Source organism: Pocillopora verrucosa, chromosome 4 (assembly GCF_036669915.1).
Source record: "Pocillopora verrucosa isolate sample1 chromosome 4, ASM3666991v2, whole genome shotgun sequence".
NCBI lineage: Eukaryota > Metazoa > Cnidaria > Anthozoa > Scleractinia > Pocilloporidae > Pocillopora > Pocillopora verrucosa.
Window position 1 is genome coordinate 29,500,886 of NC_089315.1, and position 21,188 is coordinate 29,522,073.

The 21,188-nt window shown below is 37.7% G+C and overlaps 3 protein-coding genes across 3 annotated transcripts; 2 read left to right on the forward strand and 1 right to left on the reverse strand.

The window, feature by feature from the left end:
- Positions 1-82: 82 nt before the first annotated feature.
- LOC131779129 (RNA polymerase II elongation factor ELL2) lies at positions 83-9,089 on the reverse strand. The gene is made up of 15 exons (XM_059095665.2): positions 8,891-9,089; positions 8,701-8,748; positions 7,047-7,297; positions 6,158-6,186; positions 5,897-6,014; positions 5,062-5,132; positions 4,740-4,789; positions 4,278-4,337; positions 3,604-3,653; positions 3,390-3,462; positions 2,947-3,181; positions 2,285-2,333; positions 1,726-1,897; positions 1,378-1,422; positions 83-978 (listed from the first exon to the last, which is right to left on the reverse strand). The coding sequence occupies exons 1-15, from the start codon at positions 9,077-9,079 to the stop codon at positions 871-873; spliced, it is 1,548 nt and encodes a 515-aa protein (XP_058951648.2). The 5' UTR covers positions 9,080-9,089; the 3' UTR covers positions 83-870.
- A 5,663-nt stretch (positions 9,090-14,752) lies between these two features.
- LOC131779112 (kelch-like protein 3) lies at positions 14,753-17,561 on the forward strand. The gene is given in 3 exon segments (XM_059095644.2): positions 14,753-15,253; positions 15,255-15,588; positions 16,486-17,561. Coding segments are annotated over 3 exon segments (1,749 nt in total). The 5' UTR covers positions 14,753-14,762; the 3' UTR covers positions 17,410-17,561.
- An 899-nt stretch (positions 17,562-18,460) lies between these two features.
- LOC131796084 (kelch-like protein 3) lies at positions 18,461-20,870 on the forward strand. Its single transcript, XM_066165652.1, is given in 3 exon segments — positions 18,461-19,095; positions 19,098-19,285; positions 20,187-20,870. Coding segments are annotated over 3 exon segments (1,176 nt in total). The 5' UTR covers positions 18,461-18,617; the 3' UTR covers positions 20,697-20,870.
- Positions 20,871-21,188: the final 318 nt, after the last annotated feature.

Below are 21,188 nucleotides of genomic sequence, written 5' to 3' on the forward strand. Positions count from 1 at the left end.
TGGAAAAGTGAGAGTTGTTTGCATTTACGCAGGATGTTACGAATTACGGTAAGTTGTATATACTCAAACAAGACTCGGTAAATCGGTTTAACTTTTTGTATTTATTGCGATTTAAAGCTTCTAGAGGTCTCATAAGGACAAAATTCAATAAGAGACGGTATGAGAACTGTAGAATTTAATTCTACAACGGAGGCAGAATCCTACTTAAGATCAGATGAAATACCAACTTCGTCTTGTAAGTTATACTTAGAGATTGTGGAAGTTTCATATTATATTTACTATCTCTCTGCGATGTAGAAATATACAGAACAATTTTTAAATAAATTTTACTTTTGCTTGTTACGATCGGAGCAAACATTGAAATGTTCCTAGACTCTCAGTGCAATCGATGCCGAGCCGTCCTCCTCTTGGATTGCACCTTCGGTGCATAGACCACTCAGTGCACGCTGAATGGCAAGTGTACAAAAGGAAGGAAAGGGGAGGGGAGGGCGGGGAATTAATGTTGGCACAAGTCGCGATCGTTTGACCTGCCTCTTTTCAATGAGAGTAATAACAATAATAATTATTATTATTATAATAACAATGCATTTAATATTCCAAATGAGTGCAAGACGATTGAAGAGGACAGCCCAGCAACTTTAGCATTTAAGAAATGAACGGTTCACAGGGCATAACCGGATAGTTTTAAGCCAAAATAATCTTCAGTAAGTTCTAATTCATTACTGCATACTTTGTCCTCAACAGATGTTACACCGACTCTGTACATTCACTGGCTGCTAATGCCACCAAATGAAAAGGGTGATTTCAGGACGGAACAGTCAAACCAGAAGGAGAATGGTTCCAAGTATTCACGTGACAGTCAGGTGATTGTCACGTGTTTGCCGCACCCTTATCATAATCGGCAATAAGTCTCTTAATATAGGATAGTTTTTTGTGCAGCTCTTGACACCTATTCGTAGTTGGAAGCCATCTGGGATCCTAGAAATGAAACACACTGTCAGTTCCGGTGTCTAACGCTTGCCTGGATAGCGATGAGCGAAGACCTGTTCTATAAGCGGCCTTGGGGAATTTGCTCACGTGACAAACAAATATGGTACAAAAAATTACTTTGACAAACGATGTTGCTTAACCAATTGCAAAAATATTTTCATAGTTACAGCTTTCAAAAAATAAAATGACAGCCACTGCTTGTTAAGTTGTAAGCCATACATCCTTTTATGGGGGTGTTCTTCTCCTGATGTGACAAACACATAGTATAAAAAACTATTTTAACAAACAACGTTGCTTAACCAATTTTCGCAAATAATGTCATAGTTACAGCTTTCAAAAAATTAAATGATAGCCACTGCATGTTAAGTTGTAAGCCATAGATCTCACCTTTATCATCTCATGGTAATGTTCACGAATTTCTTTGTCTAAGTCCTGCGAAGAGAGAGGGAGAGAGAGAGAGAGATTAAAGAAAGCCGTAATTAAAAAATCTCAAAAAAGTCAAACAGACTCTAAAATTTTCTCAATACGCTTACACTCAAAACTTCAAGAAGGAGCAAATTCTAACCCGAGAGAAATTTTGAAACCCACCCGTTGCCGTTTTAGACTGAACGAAATCTTGTGCAGCTCCAAACACCACGCAATTTCCGCGCGGCCGTTACACAACTGGAGAATAGTGTGGCAAATAGTCGCGGTTCCTTTTAATTCTATTAACATAAACACGTACCACACACTAACCTCTCTTTCCGCTGTTCCCTCAGGAAACTGGAGTCTTTTGCTTTGGAGATCATGGATTTTCTTTTTCATTGAGTCTACCTTCGCTTTCAAAGACTCGTATTCTGGCAATTCTGCATTAAAATCTTTCTTGTACAAACAGCGTTGTTCATAAGTGGTGATTGGTTTGTATTTTCTGAAAAAAAAAAAAAAGAAGCTAGTTAGCTTCGAAAAAAAAAACTGTTTGGCTCGACATAAAAACCAAAAGTAAAAAGTTTTCACATTAGACTGTGTCCTTAAATACTCTAGCTTTGTGACAAAAAGTAACTAATATATGTGTATTTAACTGTAGGAATCTGATAAAAATTGTGCCAGTTTTTGTGGAAGGAAAGTGGGCTCGTTTCTCGGACAGCGGCTGGTTATCAGGCCGACGTAAATGTACATGACGGATGCAAAGGTTAATCTTTGCCCTTGGTCAAAAGAATGTCTTCGTCAAGTGTTTTCATTTACGATAATACATATAGTTATTAATCCAAAAACAAAACAAAAATAAAACTAAACCAGAACACTTAAGATAACTTACTTGGTAAAGTCAGAAGAATCTAAGCCATTTAAACCATTTAGTGAGTTTTCTATAACAAAAGGAAACAATCACGTTCAAACAGGTTTAAAACAAAGTGAAGTCTCGTTTATCATGAATATTATAGGGGCCTTTAGAGACTAGTTAAGGACATCTAACGTAGAATATATAGAAACATTAATGCTTTCACTCCACGAATGTAGACGCGGGAGACGACTGTAATGGAACTGTTGCTAGCTGGTTCTGGTCGGCAATTTTTCACTAAACGCTATACGACAGAAGCTATTGAGCAAGCACCGCCGAGGAAAAGAACTTATTTTATCGCCACTAAACTATTCCGATGAATCCTCGAGGTAGAAAGACTTACGCTGGCGTGTTTCCCGCAGAAATGTCTAGGCCTCACCAAAACGTGCACATTGGAGGAACAACTAATTTCTTTAACGTAAAACATATATTAAACTGAGTCTGCTTTTCTTCAAAACGTACGGCTGATGTTCTTCGTAAATCCACGTGAAGAAACCTCTGGATAAAAGTCTCATTCACTTTTTACTGCTCAATATTCGATTGGAATTGTAATGTAGTTGAGTTCAGTAAGGGCCCTCAGGACTCCCCGCCGACGGAAACCTCTCTAAAAGAGCATTTTGTGACAGCATTCATGTATATACCTGCAGAAATTGATTCTTCTTCTTCGTCATTTTCGTCTTTTTTGTCCAACACAGACTCTTCCACTCGCTCTCTTTCCTTTTCCTCTGGCAATTTAGCTTTTTCCACCTGAAAGGTGTCTTTTTCTAGAGAGTCTTTGACGATATTATTGTTGTTTTTAATATGAGAAATGCGTTGTTTCTTGGCTGAGTGTTCTGCTTCACTTTGTCGGTGCCTTTTACTTTGTGGTTTGCTTGTCTGCCAAAAAGTTTCAACAAAACATTACATCTCACTAATTGCTACTCTGGAATCTCAATGGCCGATGCAAGAGCATTAACGGTCTATCACGCGAGGCTTTTTTATCTATCAACGGAAAAATCACACCGTGAACTGAACGAAAATATGTGGTAAATGGACGTGTTTAACTGTTTATCGTGTACATGCACTATGAACCATTGTCAAATACCTCCGAGTTCTTTGTCTTTGGCGGAGAAGAGGAGGTTACTACAGAGCTATTATTCAGTTCAGTTTTAATTTTTCTGCAAAATCAAATCAAATAATCAGCAGACTGTGACGATTCAGACAGACAAAACAAAGCAAAACAAACCATTTTCACTTGAAAAAGGTCGGTCTTCTAACTCAAAAAGAAAGCATGTCGAGTGTTTTAAAACTCCGCTCACCTGCGTAGAATCTGCTTTTCAGTTTCACTATAACTAGGCCACGTTTCAACCTGAAAAACGAATGTCAATCACTGCGTGTCTACGAACATTACCAAACAAGAGCTAAGAAGCCCTTTAATAGGTTTATGGACGTTTCACCCTGTTGTAAGTTCGCCCTGTGAAGAAAAAGACGTTCGTTCCCACCCTTATTAGTTCACACCAAAATGTTTCAACTCCCTTCCTAACTGGACAACATATTCCTTTTCAGCCGAAATCATTTTTTATTCTTATCCATATGCAATTTCAAAGTGAAACCACAACAAAGTTTGTTCAAGATGCAAATTCTTAGTCGTGTTAACTGCTTATTTACTCTTCCGGCAAAGCACCTAACTGTCCTGAAATTTTAAAACTTAAAACAACCCACGCATGACGTCTGATCCAGTGTGAGCAACCGACAAAAATGTACATGTACAAGAATCATCATGTATTAAATCCTTCTACCTGAAAGAAAATCTCCTATTTAAATGTTTGGATGAATTTGCACAGGAAAATATCGCTTAAGAGCACAGCCCAAATTCGTTAATTTTAACCATTCCTCATTGTAAATGCAGCCTTGAGTGAATATAATTTGCAAAATTTGCATAAGAGCATTGATATACCACCTGTCATAGGACAAACAAAAATTTTCTTAGTACCTGAACTTCAGAATACAAATGTTTTAATAATCTGTATTGATTGTCAGTCATAACAGCAACCTGAAAAGAGCACAAGAAAAGGCACTGTTATTAACAAATTTACTGCTCTTTAAATTAATCGGAGTTATTGAGTATGACTTCATATGAATTAAACAACACAATGTAGATTGTACGTCACATTTTTTCAAAGAGAATGAAATAAAAATTTCAATAAGAGATGAAACTGAACTAAAACATCCATCAAGCGCTTAACCCATTATCATTTAATAAGTATAACTTACCCATATGGCTAAATATTTGATAAGGTATCATAAATTCAGAATGATGAATGACCAAATAAATTTTTAACATAGCAATGGAAAGGGGAAATTGCTTTTCTGAGGGTAAGAATGTAATAAAATCATTGTCATAATGCTTCAACGATATGTATGAACACTGGTTCCATTAATGCAATCTATTTACCTGTTGTAATATGCCTGTTAATGAATTTCTGTCTTTTAAATTCACTCCCTCTGTAAAATAGTAAAGGCAATTTTGTCAAACTAAACAAAAACAATCAACTTGAATTACATGAAAATTTTTAACAAAACCAAAATATCAATTTGTTTTCCTAGCAGACAGCAGTTCAAAGCTACTGTAGATATTGCTTCAAAATCTAGATGATGATTAATGTTTACATTGTCCATGGCCAATAATTACTAGAAATCCACAAATGGATTATTTTTTTTTTAATTCCATTCTTCTCAAGTGAAAATTGAGAACCTTGTCATCAAGCTCTACTAACCTTTAGTAAGTCTAGATATCAATTCTGGTTTCTTGTAAGGTCTAACTGCTAATAAATGAATCACTCTCTCCCTGTTAACAAAAAAGAACAAGATCAGGGTTTTCATTCAAAAATGTAGAATGATATGGTGCTAAGTACAAAGAGAAGGAACTACAGAACATTCAAAACCTACATCAAATATTTATGCTGTCTAATAACCATTCTGTCACAGCATTTCTTTCTTTGCCAAATACAACTCCCAGTAGATTTTACAAGTATATGACAAAAAGTATTGTTTGCCTCAGGACTGCAATCTCAACTTCTATTGCTATGCATGCTTTGGCTTCACACGAGTTCCTCATAACACACTGGTTAATTTTCTCTCTAGTTAATTACAGAAATATCTTGTAGAGCTGGGTACAATGTAAGAACAACACTAGAAAGTTGGACATCACAAAGGCTACAAAATGAATATTTTGTAAATCACACATTTATTAACCCTTAAAACCCTAGAAGCCATCAGAATTTCATTTCTCTTTACATTAATACTATTGAATCACTCATTGAGATCCTGAGAAAAGGAGGAAATGATCTCCAACCTAAGAAGCTTTGTTAAACAAATTCTCCTGGTCCATACCAAAGGAAATGTATAGAAAAGAGTAACAAGAATATGGATACTGATATTAAGGCATAAAGGATTATGCAATTCCCCTAATTAAAGATAAATTAGTTAACTCAAAGGTGCACATTCTGACTAACATACAACAAATTTCAGGAACATTATAGTTAGTTTCCAAACTCAGAAATCATTTATTTAAGATAACATTTTTGTTATCTGTATAAACATATACTGTACCTGAGGGTTTTACTGGGTCCACTTGAAACCTTTGCTCCTGGACCAGATTTAATTTGTCTTTTCATGGCAGCCATAACATTGTTTGTTTGCTTATAACCCTTGAAAACCTTTCTACTTCCTGGAAATGACATTAGAGTCATATTACTATACAAACTGTAATTACATGACTACATAACATGTGAAGATGGCTCCTTAAGGCGTGCAGTACCTTGTAAAATGTTTCATGATAAGGAAACAAGAATATTTATTTCAACATCTCACCTTTCTTTGGTGTATTGATTACTTTTGTGCTACAAAAGAAAGACAAGGCCAAGAATTGTTGCCAATGATATCATTTTTTAAGATTCCTTTAAACAGGCACTTACAAATACAGTATATTAAATACCCATTTATCTCATTGCTTGGGATGAGATTAACTATAGGTGAATGCAAGGACTTGTTGGAAATGACCTCAACTTTGGAAGGGAAATCACAGCCCTGATACCTTTGCATTCCAAAAAATTATGAAAAATAAACCTATCCTATCTATTTTGCAGGTTATAGACCTCTAGCTATGCTTTATGAACTAAAAAGCCCTATTAACCACAGACAATCTGAGATTTTCATAGTCCTATGAAAACCAGAGACAAATAATTTCACCTACATCTGAGAATTTAAATGAACCCTTTAATTTCCAGAAGTGTTTAACATGCAACTTCACGAAGTAGTAACCAAGAGACATTTCCTGTGTACATATCATGCAGTAAGCAAGGAGGAGAGGGTTGGGATCAAAGTGCCAGATAGTTTCAATTGATAGCTGTTTATTTGCATGTTTGTTTTTCTTTCAAGCTACAGCTAGCTTAGAAACTGGCATTCCACAAATTTAGGTATAAAACCTTAAACTCCCTAAGTGACCAAAACAGAATTACTCCTCACAATATCAATACAATATCAAGAAGACAAGTTATGAGAATTAATAAAAATATCAATATGGGATTATTACTTGATCCAATATCAACTTCTCTGAACTAACATCATAACAATTATACAGAAGACAGTATAAAGAATCACTAGAGATTACAAAAGAACTGAAAGAAGCTCCAAATTTGAAGCACCCTGAGTCAGATGGGGCCTGGAATAAGCCACAAATAAAATGAATTCACTTCCCTACCTTATTCCCTTCCTTTCTTCTTCAGCCGCTTTCATTCTTTGCTGTGTCATCTGGTAACTATCATCTGTAGCTCTGACAGTAATTTTGTGGGTAACTGCTCCCAGGGTTCTGATGTCACTACTTCCTCCAGACTGTTGGATACAATCCATTCCACCCTGCTGTCCAGCAGACAAGATTGCTGAGCAATCCAGCTGAAACTCTGCTGTGTTTTCATCTCCTGAATCAGCCTTACCAAGCGGAATCAATATTGACTGAAGAAGGCAAAAATACATTAGATAATAAAAAAAACTACTTTCTCTTAGTTTGGCAATTAAAAGCCAATTGATAAGACAAGTCATTAATTTAAAGTTCATCCAGAAGTTGCAAAACTAAATAACAAGTCAGAAAAACAGGTTCCCATGGAGAGAGTTCTATAGAGTTTAAATGCCAGTGGTGTCTTTCTTAAAAACACAACAAGCATGATGACTCCAGAGTAAACCCGTCAATTGAAGCTGTTATAAATGAATGCCCTGGACAATTGTATCCAACCATACCAGCATGACTTCTCACCCCTCGACTCATTTCTGGATTTTGGTCAGTTTCTCTGTCTGTCCAGGCCTGAAGACTAACTCAAGATCTGATGGAGTGATTCCCTCCGGGTCCAATACAGTCATTTACAATTTTGTCTTTAATTCATTTGAAGAAAACGCTTATGAAACAATTTATAGACACAGACTTGCTATTTATAGTAATAGACTTTGTCAGTCACCTTACATGTGTTGAATACAGCTGTAGGATATCAAAAATACACTGCAATATTCTAATAGCCCAGCTTCATATCATATCATTACCATAAAAAAAATGATACCTTGAAGCTCGCTAAAACCTAAAAGTATACAGAACACTTTTTGAAGCAAATCAAATATATTTTTAACAGCCAGCCCTGTAATAATAAGCTTTGCTTATTAAATTTAAGCAAAAGCTATAAGAAAAATACATTTGAATTGATGATCAAAAAAGCACTGAATTTTGTTCATTCGAAAATAATTGAAGAGGATGTAAGTTTCTCAGGCTCTCGGTGATTATAGAATTTTTGGTGTCGAAAAATATAAAAATAATAACAATAATAACATAGGGTTGATTTAAACAATTTTTGACACGAACACTCTTCCCTCTGTGTGGTCCAAAAGTTCAGTGAGAATACAAGTTGGTTCGTGTTCACTTTAGGTACATATCCATGCAGTTAAACATTGTTTTCTGTTTTACATTCACGTTAAACGAACAAAAAGATCTCAGAGATACTCAAAGCCTTTCAACAAACAATAACCCATATAATTTGCCTTGGGGAAGATTTACGCTTAAAATAAACTTCTGACTTAGAAACAGGACGTAGGATTCTACAGTGTAAGAATCTATAAATACAGATTCTACAATCGATCGATGGTTCGAACTGCAAACATATAAACTTTCAAGGGCAGGCGGCTGTGTATACATTCTCGAGTACAGCAGGTTTTCACTGTGTCTGAATTAACATCTGCTACTATGATTTATTCATTCTCGAGCTGACTAACTCATAATTATGACCGAAGATGATCAGGAAAAACAGAATTAAACACAGATGACGAGAATGAGTGAATAAAAAAAAACATCGCGAGATTTAAGGCCAGAAACTTACCCCCTGATATCCTGAAAATTTTATACTTGGCTTTCTTCTTGGGGACACCTATAAGACGATAAAAATGACCAAAAAATGAATAAAATCAGGGAACACTAGAGAAAGAAACAGCACAGAGTCAATGCGTTCATCATATCGCAAACAACTGATAAAAAATAAGTCGCGCTGGCAAGATACTAGACGACTATACCTCGGCCAATTGATAGTCTTCTAACGCTCGTAGACAAGAGTCCGTCAATTTCACGTGCATTAGAAGTTTGTTATTGCTTGATTCTGCTCGGGATATAAGGTTGTAAGAAGACTTCGGCTCCAGAACAATGGCCATGGCATTTTCTTTCCGAGAAACCCAACAAACTCCCACTTCATTGGCGAGCAACATCCGCTAAGAATATTTTATTGCGCCTGTCTAATATATACCACAGATTCACAGATCTAAACAATTCTATTTGACCAAATATGGAGTACCGGAAGTTTAAACGAACTCGATGGAACGCATCGAGATGAGGCTACAGCACGTGCTTCCGCCACAGTCGAGAGTATTGGGTACCAGACTAGGAACCAGGACCCAAAATTCACTCTTTTTATCCCTCACTTTATCACTCCACCTTTACTCTTGCTAACTTTTTGGTATATCCGCTAAGTAGCGCCTAAAATTTGCGCGTATACTTGATATTCCCAGCCCCCCTATAAGAATTCCGTGAGCATAGTTCAGGCCATCAGTATAAGCGGGACGAGTGGGACGAGTCGAGTGAAAGCGAGAGATAATTGAGAATGCATTGTGGAGAGTTTTAGAGCTTGGAAGGACAGTTCCTTGTTCCCAGACCCCGCTGGGTTAAGTTGGCTCGCCCGTATTTGAGCATGGTCTAGTCTGGGCCAGACGTAGCTGTAGGTGAGCGGAAATTAGCGAGAAAAAAGATTCACGAGAAGCGGCGGGGTCAAGCAAAAAAGGGGAAACTACAGCCGTTACCTTGACAACCATCATGGCCGCGGTTTGTCGTTCGCGCGCTCTAAAGCTCGTATTTACTGACTAAGGGTCTGGAACAGGATTTTTTCCAACCACTCACCCGGGTTCAATGGACAAACAGCCTTCCTACGAGTAGTTTTTATCTATATACTGTTGATGTGATGCTTCAGAAAATCGATCAATTTTTTTTTTTCATCTAAGAAAGGTCTCACCAAAGTTCTAGATCATATCGCTTAACCCTTTAACTCCCACATCAAATTTGTAATTCTCCTTACTATCAACCATACAATTCTTATAATGTTAGTTCAGAGAGTTAAGTATTGGATCAATTAATTATCCCCAAATTGATATTTTTCTTTATTCTCATCACTCATCTGGTTGATGTTGTAAGGAGAAATTCTGTCTTGGTCACTTATGGGAGTTAAAGGGTTAAAGAGAAAAATGTTATTTTCGAATTATAAACTTAAGGAGAAGAAATCATTAACCTCCATGCTAAGAGCTCTACAAAAACCGCCAATGCACGAGGAAATCAATGGGTTTAAAGTTGCGAATGACTATGAAAACGACAGTCGAACAGATTTTGCATAGGAAACAGAGGGTCGTATTCTACTGGTTGTCTGCTGCGATTATCGTAGGACATATGCTCAGAGAAACTCAGACAAACGAAGTGATTGGCTTTATTTTTGAAGGAAGGCACTAAAGAACAAGGGCTTGGTAAGTATTGTCTATTTTCGAACACCTGACAGAGCTGTAATCTCTCCACAAAGCCAGGCGGTAGATGAAGGAGAAAAGAAAACTACTTCTAAACGAACATGTAAACGTAGGATTACTAGCTAGTGAAATTTTTATTTTAGTGGAAAGCAAGCCGACATTGCTTTGTCTTCTCTGGGGTCTTTGAGTAGTCAATCTCTCAACCAATCAAATGCAAGCTAAAATCAAGTGACTTGGTCACGCGCGTTGCCCGCGCTTCAGGCAGTTTGCGTGTTTTTACTCTAAGTTCTCCTTTCAAGAAGTTCTGTTAAATAATGCAATTCATTTACCAAGGTCAGTCAGGTCTTCCCACTGGTCCAAAGCGTCTATGTTCGGGACCAAAAATAAATGAAATCAAAAGGTCAGCCACAGTTACTCATGCGAGAGCAGAAGCGGTGAGGAAAAAGTGGAAAGAAAAGTAACAGACGCGGACAAAAACTTTACAGTAAGTACACCATATGCATGTACTTCTCTGAAGTGAAATTAAAATCAAATCGGTCAAACATAAGAAACAACGTTTGGTTATCTAAAAGTATATGGTATACACAAAATCAGTGAAGGATATGCGACGAATAATGTACACAGAAACAACTAAGACGGTTTGGCAACAATACTACTGGTGTCAATACCAACCTTAAGAAGGGCAAGAGCATTTCGAAGAACCAAAAGCGGAGGAGCCTCGGGAGCTTTGGACAAGAAATCACTTATTGACGTGTTTGGTGATGCTAAAAGTTTTGTGTGCAGACATAATTCCTACAAAATAAAAACAACAGTAATACAATTGAAGCTCCACCTAACACTACTTCTCTTCTTCCAAATGGAACTTTGGGTGATGACCTAAAAAGATAAACATAAAAATTTCCCTCAAGACATTGGCAAATGCTTCAGTGAAGACTGCCTTCACTCTTAAATTTACTTGGAGAAAGGTGAAAGCTGCAGAGTTCATAATGCCTTTCCACCCCAACGTCAGTATACATATTTTCCATGATAGTGTTCTCTAAGTGTAGATTTCCCAAGGTGCTGCAAGGAGAACTTGTTTAACAGTCAAGAGCTTCTTGAGTTGGTGATCATTTTATTTATTCTCATAAGTCTAATGTGTGATGTTTCAGGAATGATATTGTGAGGAGAAATTGGATTCTAGTCACCCTTAGAGGTAGATTAGGGTTATAACATGACATGATACCAACACCTTTCCCAAATCTCATCAACCCTCTACAAGCTTATTATACTCTCTAAATCCATTTTCAGTTGATCTATCAACAAGCTAGATGAATAAATGCAGGGAAATTCAACACCTGGGGTACACAATAGCTTGAGGAGCAAACTAATCAGAATCATACTTTTAATTGTAGTACTCACAAAGATGGTTCAATAATTTGGACAACATTGCTGTGTTCCCATTTCTTGGCCCAATCTATTGCAGTCTTGGGGGAGAGAAATTGTGGACATAAATTTTTTGCATGATTTATTTCAGCAACAAGACCTTGGACACATTTGATGGTATAGGGTATAGAAAAAAAAATTTTCCCCACCATTCATTCTTGGTTCCTTAATGCAAGGATTGTTTCCTAAACTTAGCAAACATTGAAGTAGTATTTAGAAAGCTAGTGTGAGGGTTTGATCATTGTTACAATATACCCTGCTTCCAGTAGATGTGATTGACTTTTAATACCGATTTATCTAGGGTCTTGTGATTAGAATATAGTGCATTTCAAACTACACTCTGCAGTGTGTGCATCTTCATACAATTGTGGTATCCAAATATTAAAAAAAAGGGAAAGCATACGGCTGCTTTGGCTGAGTGCTTTTATTTGTTTCAAGATGTTTGGATACAACAATCAAGCCCAAAGCACAAGTTTTTTAGATTGCTTCTTAAACTGCCTTTATTAATTATCACCTAAATCATAACACTATTGTTACATTCTTTTCATTGGTTAAATAATTTTGGACATCATTATCAGCTACCTGATTCATCTGTTGTCTCTGTTTGGGTTTCTTTGGGGAATTCAAAGTGTATGCTGAATTTATGGTAGTGTTGCACTCATTTAGTTTAAAGCTCTGTGGTTAGTTGGAGCTTGATTTAATTGGCAGAACGTAGTGTAGTTAACCGTTTTCATGCCCCAAAAAGTGGTAAAGAGGAAGATTAAACTGCTAAAGGAAACTGTTCCCAAATCAACAGTTATAGAGACTAGTTTTTCTTTTTGCATTTCATGCTATGCATGAATCTAGATATGTGTTTTTCTTGGACATATGTAGATTCATGCATGTGACAAAATAAAGATATGTATTTTTGTTGAGTATCTAGATTCATGCATGTGACAAAACTTTCTTCTCATTGGCTGATAACCTGAATGATTGATGGATTTGAAACAACACCAGCACAACCTCATCCTGATGCAACCATCAGGGCAGCAGCCTGCATGTCTGAGTGTTGGCAGTCAACTGCAGAAGTTCTTTCAATAGTGTTCTAAAGCACAGCTTGTATGATCATGAGAGAGGAAAAGGCTATGCCTCAGTAATCACAGGGGAATCATGTTTGGAAATTTCACACCCTAGCGAGCTCATTCTGTTGTGTTTTTGGGTGAGAAATGTAACTCTCTCAGGGCTCCTTTCTACCTAGGGGAGGTGGGAAGGCTGCATTGGACTAGCATGGCTGTCCTGAATACACAGTATATGTATGGTGCATGCCAAAACTATGAACAAGGAAGAATGTTATATTTTGCCAACTACTTACCACTTTTTTTTTATGTATGATCAAGTAAAGAATCTGAAAAAAAGGGTCCTCATTACCATATCAAGACAAAAGTATAGGTTACCCTAATTTCTTACTGACTTTTACTTGATTTTAAGTTTTAATTTCATCTGTAAGAGTAAAAAGAGTTCACACTTTACATGATTTTTAAATGTATTTACACTTGCATTTGGCCATTCCTCTGAAATGCTGTTATCCATTTCTTGACTTTGATATTGTTTGTCACTGTCACTTTCCATGGGGATTAAAAGGAATAATAGTTAATATGAATTTAATGATGAAATCAGGTTTTTTTTTACACTTAACCTACGGTTAAACCTACATCATCTTAGTTATCGTTGTCATCACTTTCCAGACCTTGCAAAGCATTATCACCATTATCATCTTGAAGTTTGATTCCTCCCACAACTTCATCCAGCACTTCAATGTCTCCATCATCAACTTTATCCTCAATCTCCTCAATAACTACATCATCCTCCCCTTCCTGAACAGAACTGAGACTGATCAAATGAAACAAGAATTGCCAGAAAATCATGACAAAGCTTCAGATGAGCTGTTACTTGAGAACACTTAATTGTAAACCTAAAATGGTATCCTTGATATTTTTGGAGAATTTTCCAAGTTCATTATCATAAAAATGCCCTCAAGGGAATTCTCATGGTCATAAAAATAACAGAGTCAATCTTAGGGATTCTGAACACAATCCAAGTCACATTTGGAGTCTATTCTAGAGAGATACCATTTAAACATCGACCAACCAGGTGCAAATATCCCAATAATCATCTGAGTTTAAGATGACACATCAGCACCCAGGTTTCTTAGGGAGACATCAGGCAGAGACTTTTTAATTATTTAGGAAGGGTTTGAAAAGTTCTGAGAACATCATTTTCATGAAAAACATCATTTGTAATCAGTTTTAATATTTAAGTGCAGTGTAAATAAAATCCTAAAGCAGTGTGCAAAGCTGCATCACTTGTAACAATATCAAGGTAATACTAGAATCAAATTACTATACTTCATAGCTGCCACTTTGTCACACCACACAACATGAATCTCCCAGTAGACATTGGGGTCAGTCTTCTTTGGTCATATTTTTTTTTAGAGATGTCTGCATTGTATCTTGTCTATCTTCTATTCTGAGGGCAGATTGAATCTTAAAACCACAAGTTTTACCTTGCTTTGTGCAGTGAAATACAAAGATAAACGAGATATTTCCGTCACGAAAGAGATTCATCACAAATATCTAAAAGTAGTGAGGTAAAATTTCTGGGACAGCTGCACTCCTACCCCTTCTTTAACCAAACAACAGTCAACTGATAATAAGTTTGGGTTAGGGGAGGGTAAGTGCTCAGTTGTTTGGATACGGACACTGATCCAAATTTCTCAATAGACCTTTATTAAAACTGCCCAAACCTCTGCTGTGTAATCAAGCAAATTTATTCTATTCAGGCCTCATAAGCTTCCCAGGTGAAATCAATAAAAGCATGCATTACTGGTTACTGCGATCGCGTGACTGTTTGATTCCTTAGTCACGCGATCAGGATCAGATTCTCCCCAGTGTCTGCTCGTCCAGAATCGATAAATTCCTCAACCAAAATGGTCGTAAACAATTGTGAGATGTTGTTATCCAAATGTGCCCAGTTTAAAGAAGAGGGGCAATTCATTGACGTTCGTCTAAAAGTGGGTGAAGACATCTTTCCAGCTCATCGTATTGTTCTGGCTGCAAATAGCGATTACTTCTACGCCATGTTTACAAATGGAATGAAAGAAGCGAATCAGGAAGAAATCGAGTTAAAAGATGAAAGTATTTCACCTAATGTTTTGAAGATCATAATGAAATCAATCTACACTGGAGAGTTTCAGTTCAACGAAGATAACGTGTTTGAAGTCCTTGCAGCAGCAGATCATCTTCAAGTGACGACTGTTGTTCAAAAGTGTTGTGATTTCTTGCTGACTGAGTTTGTTAAACTTCGCTCTGATTTTGAAACCTACTCGCGTATCTGGGAAATCGCTCACAGCCATGGCCTCAAGAATCTGCAAGACGCTACTGAGAGTGAAATGGCTAAGATGTATAAAGATGTCTGTGAAAGAATTTTTGGCTCATATTGGCGGAGACCAGTTACTCAGCCTCCTTAGTCGTGATGACCTCAATGCACATTCAGAGACGTTCGTCTTCAAATCAGTGATGCAGTGGATTAAATACAAGAAGGAGGAGAGGTTGACTGTTGCTGCCAAAGTTATTGGAGCTGTTCGTTTGGGACTGGTGGATATACGAGAGCTACTCGCTGAGCTTGACACGCAAGAAATGCGAATGCTTCCAGAAATAAATACGTTTTTGCTTGAGTCGTTCTTATACAGCTACCGGCCTTCAAGTAGCTCCGAGTTCGCTACAAACAAAACAAAACCGAGGTCCATGAAATCGGTAAGGCAAACACCATTGATATTTCTAGATCTCGTGGAAGGTCTTAAACAGGGCTAACTTGAGCCTATCCGCGGCTGGCTGAGTTCAATAGTCCAAAATTACGACAACGTTATTGACAATTCAAAAAGAAAGTTGAAATGCAATATTAAACCTCAACAAGCATAAGCTATCTTTAAAGTGAGAATACTGGGTGGAATAGAGTAGAATGACAGCAAAGAACGAAGCCAGGGAAAACTACCTTGATTATAAATGTTTTCAGGCTAATGATGAATCTGCCGGGAAAAATCAATTATAAAGTATTGCAAGCTACAATGACTATGGATTGAAATCACATTATTTATTCAATTTCAAAAAAGACAGTTGAAACATAACATTCCACATCAACCTCTTCCATAAAGTTTGCTCATGGCGTCACTGGTTAAAAATTTGGCTTGTCCAAATGGGAAATAAGAAACTTTTAGAAAGTACGCAAATGATCTGTGAGATCGATGGTTCGAAAGCACATGACAACAGATTGACGTCGTTTCTTGGATGGATCCGGGATTTAGTGAAGGACGGCTCCAGACTAAATGTCCGCCGAAAAAGAATCAATCTAGGGGGTCGGGGGGCATGCACCCCCCGGAAACCCGGAAAGGCACTTGATGAGATGATTGTAGGTTCTTTTATGCCTTTGAACCAATTTATTTCTGTTTTAAGCTATTTTAACATCCACTACGTTCAATATAGTTTTTCAGTAGTTTCGACCCGAGCTAAACCACTCCTTGATCTGCTCCAGCGTTCATTGTGACAGGAGACTTCATTGGTGTCGTGATTGACGTAAAGTGAAATACACTTTCCTAAATCTCCAATAGCTTGCTCTATCACGTTCACTTAACTCAATCATTTTGGTCTTGACAGGTTCTTGTGGCCATTATTCCTCAAGCCCAGATGCAGTACTTTGATTTTGAAACCAAAAACTGGAAACCTCTACCATCCATGACTCAATTGACTGAGGCAGACGCGTGTTTCTGTGCAGAATATGTTGGTAATCACTTGTATGTAGCGGCGCAAAAAGGGAGAGATTTTATTACGTATCATTATGATATAGTTACTGATACCTGGGGCTCATTACCACCTATTTTAGGGTGTAATCAAAAGATCGATTCCTTATGTTCTATTGGTGATTATATCTACGCAATTAGAGAATCGACGCCACCCCATAGGTTTAGTTTAAAAACAAATCAAAGGCAGTGTATACAACCATTTAACACCAGAGAAACTTGTCCGAATACATTTTGTGGTAAAGCGTCCGTTGTTTCCCCAGACAACTCAAATTTGTTGATACTTCAGGGTCAAAGGAAAAAAAATTCTAATAAAGACGAGTTTGACTTCTGGGCGGAGAAATCTGCCGTAATTTTTTGCTTTGATCCCGAAAGGAATGAGTGGAAATGTAAAACATCAACTGAAAGTGCTCATTTTAGATCCTGTCTTTTCTTAGTAAACAGGAAACTATGTATCGCAGGGGGTACGAGTTCTATTTGTTTCATTTCTGGCACACCCGATAGGGAAGGAGCAGCTTCAGTTGAAGTTTATGATGAGCAAAACAACAAATGGACCTATGTTAAACAAAACCGTATTCCTAAAAACAATCTCGGTGCGGTTGAAGTAGAAGGGAGGGTGTATTTCATCATCAATAATTTCCCAATTGATAGTGGAATTAGGATTCCACCAGATGAAGTGTATCCTGTGCCTTTAGATGAATGGGAGAATCTTAGAAAGGTTGATAATAACGCAGTGTTGTGCTACCTACCTGTGAGGAGCGAGAGTTTAACAGCAGAGTAATGCTTGTAATTTGAATCAAACTTGCTGTTGTTAACTTTGTCAACTGAAGAATAAATACAACCTAAAGTTAGTCTAACTTGGATGCCGGGGTGTTGTCCTAGTTCAAAAGCCGAATGCTTTTTGCGTTTCATGAATGTTGGTAGAATGCGTTCCGATCTGGTGGTCCCATGTTCCAGATTTCCACCCCGTTAACCATTGTATTCCTTCGATTTCTCGCTTGCCAAGAGTCAGTTCACTCTCCTTGGCTGCACTCTATAAATGACGAACTGGTCTGCCGTATGCCTTTTGGAAAATTCCACCAATTTATTTTTATTGAAAGGTTTGTCCAGTTTCGGTAGATCGTTGAGATCCGTTTTTGTTAAGGCATAACTGAATGTTAAAGTCTAATCCAAGGAACGGGAAGAGGTATTCCTTACTTGGGTGATATCTTTTATGCTTCGTCTTTGTTCTTTGTTGCGTAACACTCTCTGCTGAATCGACAAATCTTCATTTGACCCTTCACTCTCGACTCTGATGAGGTCTTCCTCTAAGACTGTGTCTATTACCGACAACAGTCCTTCTCAAGACTACCCCCACCCTGACGATCAGACTTAACGATTAAATATTACTCCCGGGTTCAAACCATTTACTAGAATAAAGGTTTTTCTATCCAATTACTACATTCTTTTCATTTTACAAAGAAAAAAACTGAAAGAGAAGCAACTACACCATCATTAGATATTTTACAGTGTGCTATGACAAATAATGCATGTACAACAAATGTTATCCCAGACTGCAGCTGGCGGTTGATTAACACAGAAATAGTCGAGTGGTAGAAACTTACTGTGAAACTGTAAAAGACTCGAAGCGTACTTTGATAGTCGGAAATAGTCTTCAACAGTGCTTTCATTGGAACTTACACAGTTTTCCAAATATTTAAAACGGAATCTATTTAAACCAAAAATAATATTGCATGAGATCAGCGGTCGTGTAAGAGCGCTGTGATCAGTGGGTTTGCCTCGACCCACACCATGAGGAAAACTGACCGAGAATACCTGGAGACGAAGTTGTAAAAGTGAGAGATGGATACCTATTCTGGAATTCTCTAGACCAAATGTGCTCAGTTTCGAGACGAAGGGCAATTTGTCGACGTTCGTTTAAAAGTTGGTGGAGAAACTTTTCCCGCTCATCGCAATGTGCTCGCTTCGTACAGCGATTACTTCTACGCCATGTTTGCAGATGGAATGAAGGAGTCCAACCAGGAAGTGATCGAGCTGAAAGATGAAAGCCTTTCACCACACGTCTTCAAGGTCGTTATGGACTCCATCTTCACTGGTAAACTTCAGATCCAAAGGGAAAACGTGTTTGAAGTTCTTGCTGCCGCAGACTATCTTCAAATGAGGAATGTTCTTAAACAATGTTGTGATTTCTTGTTGACTGAAATTATTCAGTCAGATCGATTTGATGTACAAATGTATTGTCGCGTTTGGACAATTACCGATAAACACAGCCTTAAAGAAGTTAAGGAAGCCGCAGATCACAAGATGGCATCCATGTATACAGATGTTAGTGAAAGTCGAGAGTTCCTGTCAAATATCAACGCAGACCAACTACTCAGCCTTCTCGATCGAGATGACTTTAATGTACCTTCGGAGACGTTCGTCTTCATATCAGTGATGCAGTGGATTAAACACAAGAAAGAGGAGAGGTTGCATCCAAAGTTATCGGAGCAGTTCGTTTGGGTCTGGTGTACGTCAAAGTCGTGATTGAAGAACTAGAAACCGAAGAAATGAAGCGAGATCCTGAGATCAACGAACATCTGCAAATAGCAATGAAGCGTCATTGCATGCCTCACAAATTTTCTGCAGAGGAAGTGAATCCGCGATCGATGAAAATGGTAAGATGGTAAATATCCCACACAAAGTAGGACCCTTATAACTCAGGAGCATGGACAATGAAAGTCAGCTAGTTTTGTACTCTCTATTGTCAGTCAGTGCTATAATTTCCTTTCGCATAATTCAAGTATGATTTTACGTTGTGCTATTTGTGCGGAACCCGTAAGCTAACTTAAATTTGCTTTTGAACGTGATTCGTCTGAGTAATAGTATCAAGCTATAATTTATTTACTTCGATTTCAATCAAAGCCCTACAAATTTTTATCAACCTTGTACCGAATTAGCAGTACTTTCGTAGATTAAAAATCTTTTTAACGATAGTCACGAGAACAAAAGACCGCATGCCGACGACTTTTGATTTCTAGTAGTTTCTAATCACACCGGATGGACACTTGATGGGTCTGTGTTACAGACGTTGAGTATAATTATTGAATATTGAGTGTGCTCGGCTACTTTATTTTTGGCCATCTTTTATTGAATCCATTTTTTGGCTTTCAGCAAAGTAACTAAATTACAAAGGATATCACAGGTTTTATCAGTGCCACCTCATTAACAAAGGTATTTCGCATAAAATTTGTCGGACATGAATTTGTGGACCAGCACTATTTATGGCCTGGGGAGGGGGGGGGGGGGGTCAGTCGTTGCCGACATCTTTTAAAGGGGGGACTAATAAAAGAAAACTGACTACCAATTAACTGCCAAAGAGGGTGGGGGAACATAATCTTACAAAGCCTTAAGGGATCAGGTAAATTTCATAGTGACACAATTATTCCTCCGAACCCCCCCTCCCCCACCCCTCTCCCCGTGGCGACAAATCATGAGCAATTCCTAATATAATATAATATAATATAAAGATAATATAATCTCTTTCTTACTAAGAAATGTTTTATCCTTATGCTGTAGGTTCTTGTTGCATTTTGCCCATTTAAGAGGTCAAATCATTTCAGTAATGATCGAGAAGAGAGGCCTCACTACTTTGATGAGGAAAGTAAAGAATGGAAACCGTTAAAATCTGTGCCAGATGTAGGTGAAGTAGGTATAAAGTGGTCTAGTGCGAAATATATCGGAAATTATTTGTATTTAGCCTCATCGTGTGTCAATGAATCAGATATTCATCGTTATCATATGATAGAAAAGTCTTGGCAAAAACTTCCAAGGTTGAGTTTTCCTGAGATAATCCAATGTTTGTGTTCTATTGGTGACTATGTTTATGCAACAAGTCAGTCTAGTCCACCCGAGATTTACACTTTGGCTGACAACACCAGGCAGCAGTGCAGGGATAACTTGCGTTTATTTGCACAAGAAGGGTTAGATACTGTAGCAGCGGCAGTAATGAACTCTAAGTTATATGTTTTGCATGGGTTCCCAACGAGTCAAACATCGAGCAAAACCTGCCTTAGTGCAATGTTTTGACCCACAACTAGTTATCCTCACTTTGGATCCAGTCTTATTGTTGTCAATAACAGACTGTATGTGGCGGGGGTGAAAACGGAGTTTTATCGAGGTGTGCCGCACGGTGAAAATGCACCGGTAGAAGCTTTTAAGGAGAAAAAGAGACCTTCATCTTGGTTTGTACAGTTCGGACAGTTTGCCGGTTTTCATTCTCGTAATAAACAAATCGGACTTCCACTACGCAGCCGTCGATTTTGTTATCACTCGTATGATTACAGACCGAACTTGACTCCACTCAGTCTTATCACCATTATTGCACAAAAAGAATTAGTCTGACTTACGAAGCGGGCGCGAGATTTGAACTGCTCTCATACTATGAAAGATAAATCTAACTGAGCGGCGAAGTCGAAGGCTAATATTCCCTTCAGTAAATATACAAGTCAGTCTCGAAGAATTCTCAGCGATTGGCTGGCTCTAAATTTAAGTCTGTAAAGAAGATTTTGTGATATTTAC

Bases quoted from the DNA above. Each gene is read 5' to 3' on its own strand.
- LOC131779129 (XM_059095665.2), bottom strand. From the start codon at position 9,079: ATGTTGCTCGCCAATGAAGTGGGAGTTTGTTGGGTTTCTCGGAAAGAA. The intron at 1,423-1,725 runs GTTAGTGTGTGG...CTCTCTTCGCAG, and splicing joins AGGGAACAGCGGAAAGAGAG to GACTTAGACAAAGAAATTCG. The intron at 979-1,377 runs GTGAGATCTATG...TTTCATTTCTAG, and splicing joins ATTACCATGAGATGATAAAG to GATCCCAGATGGCTTCCAAC.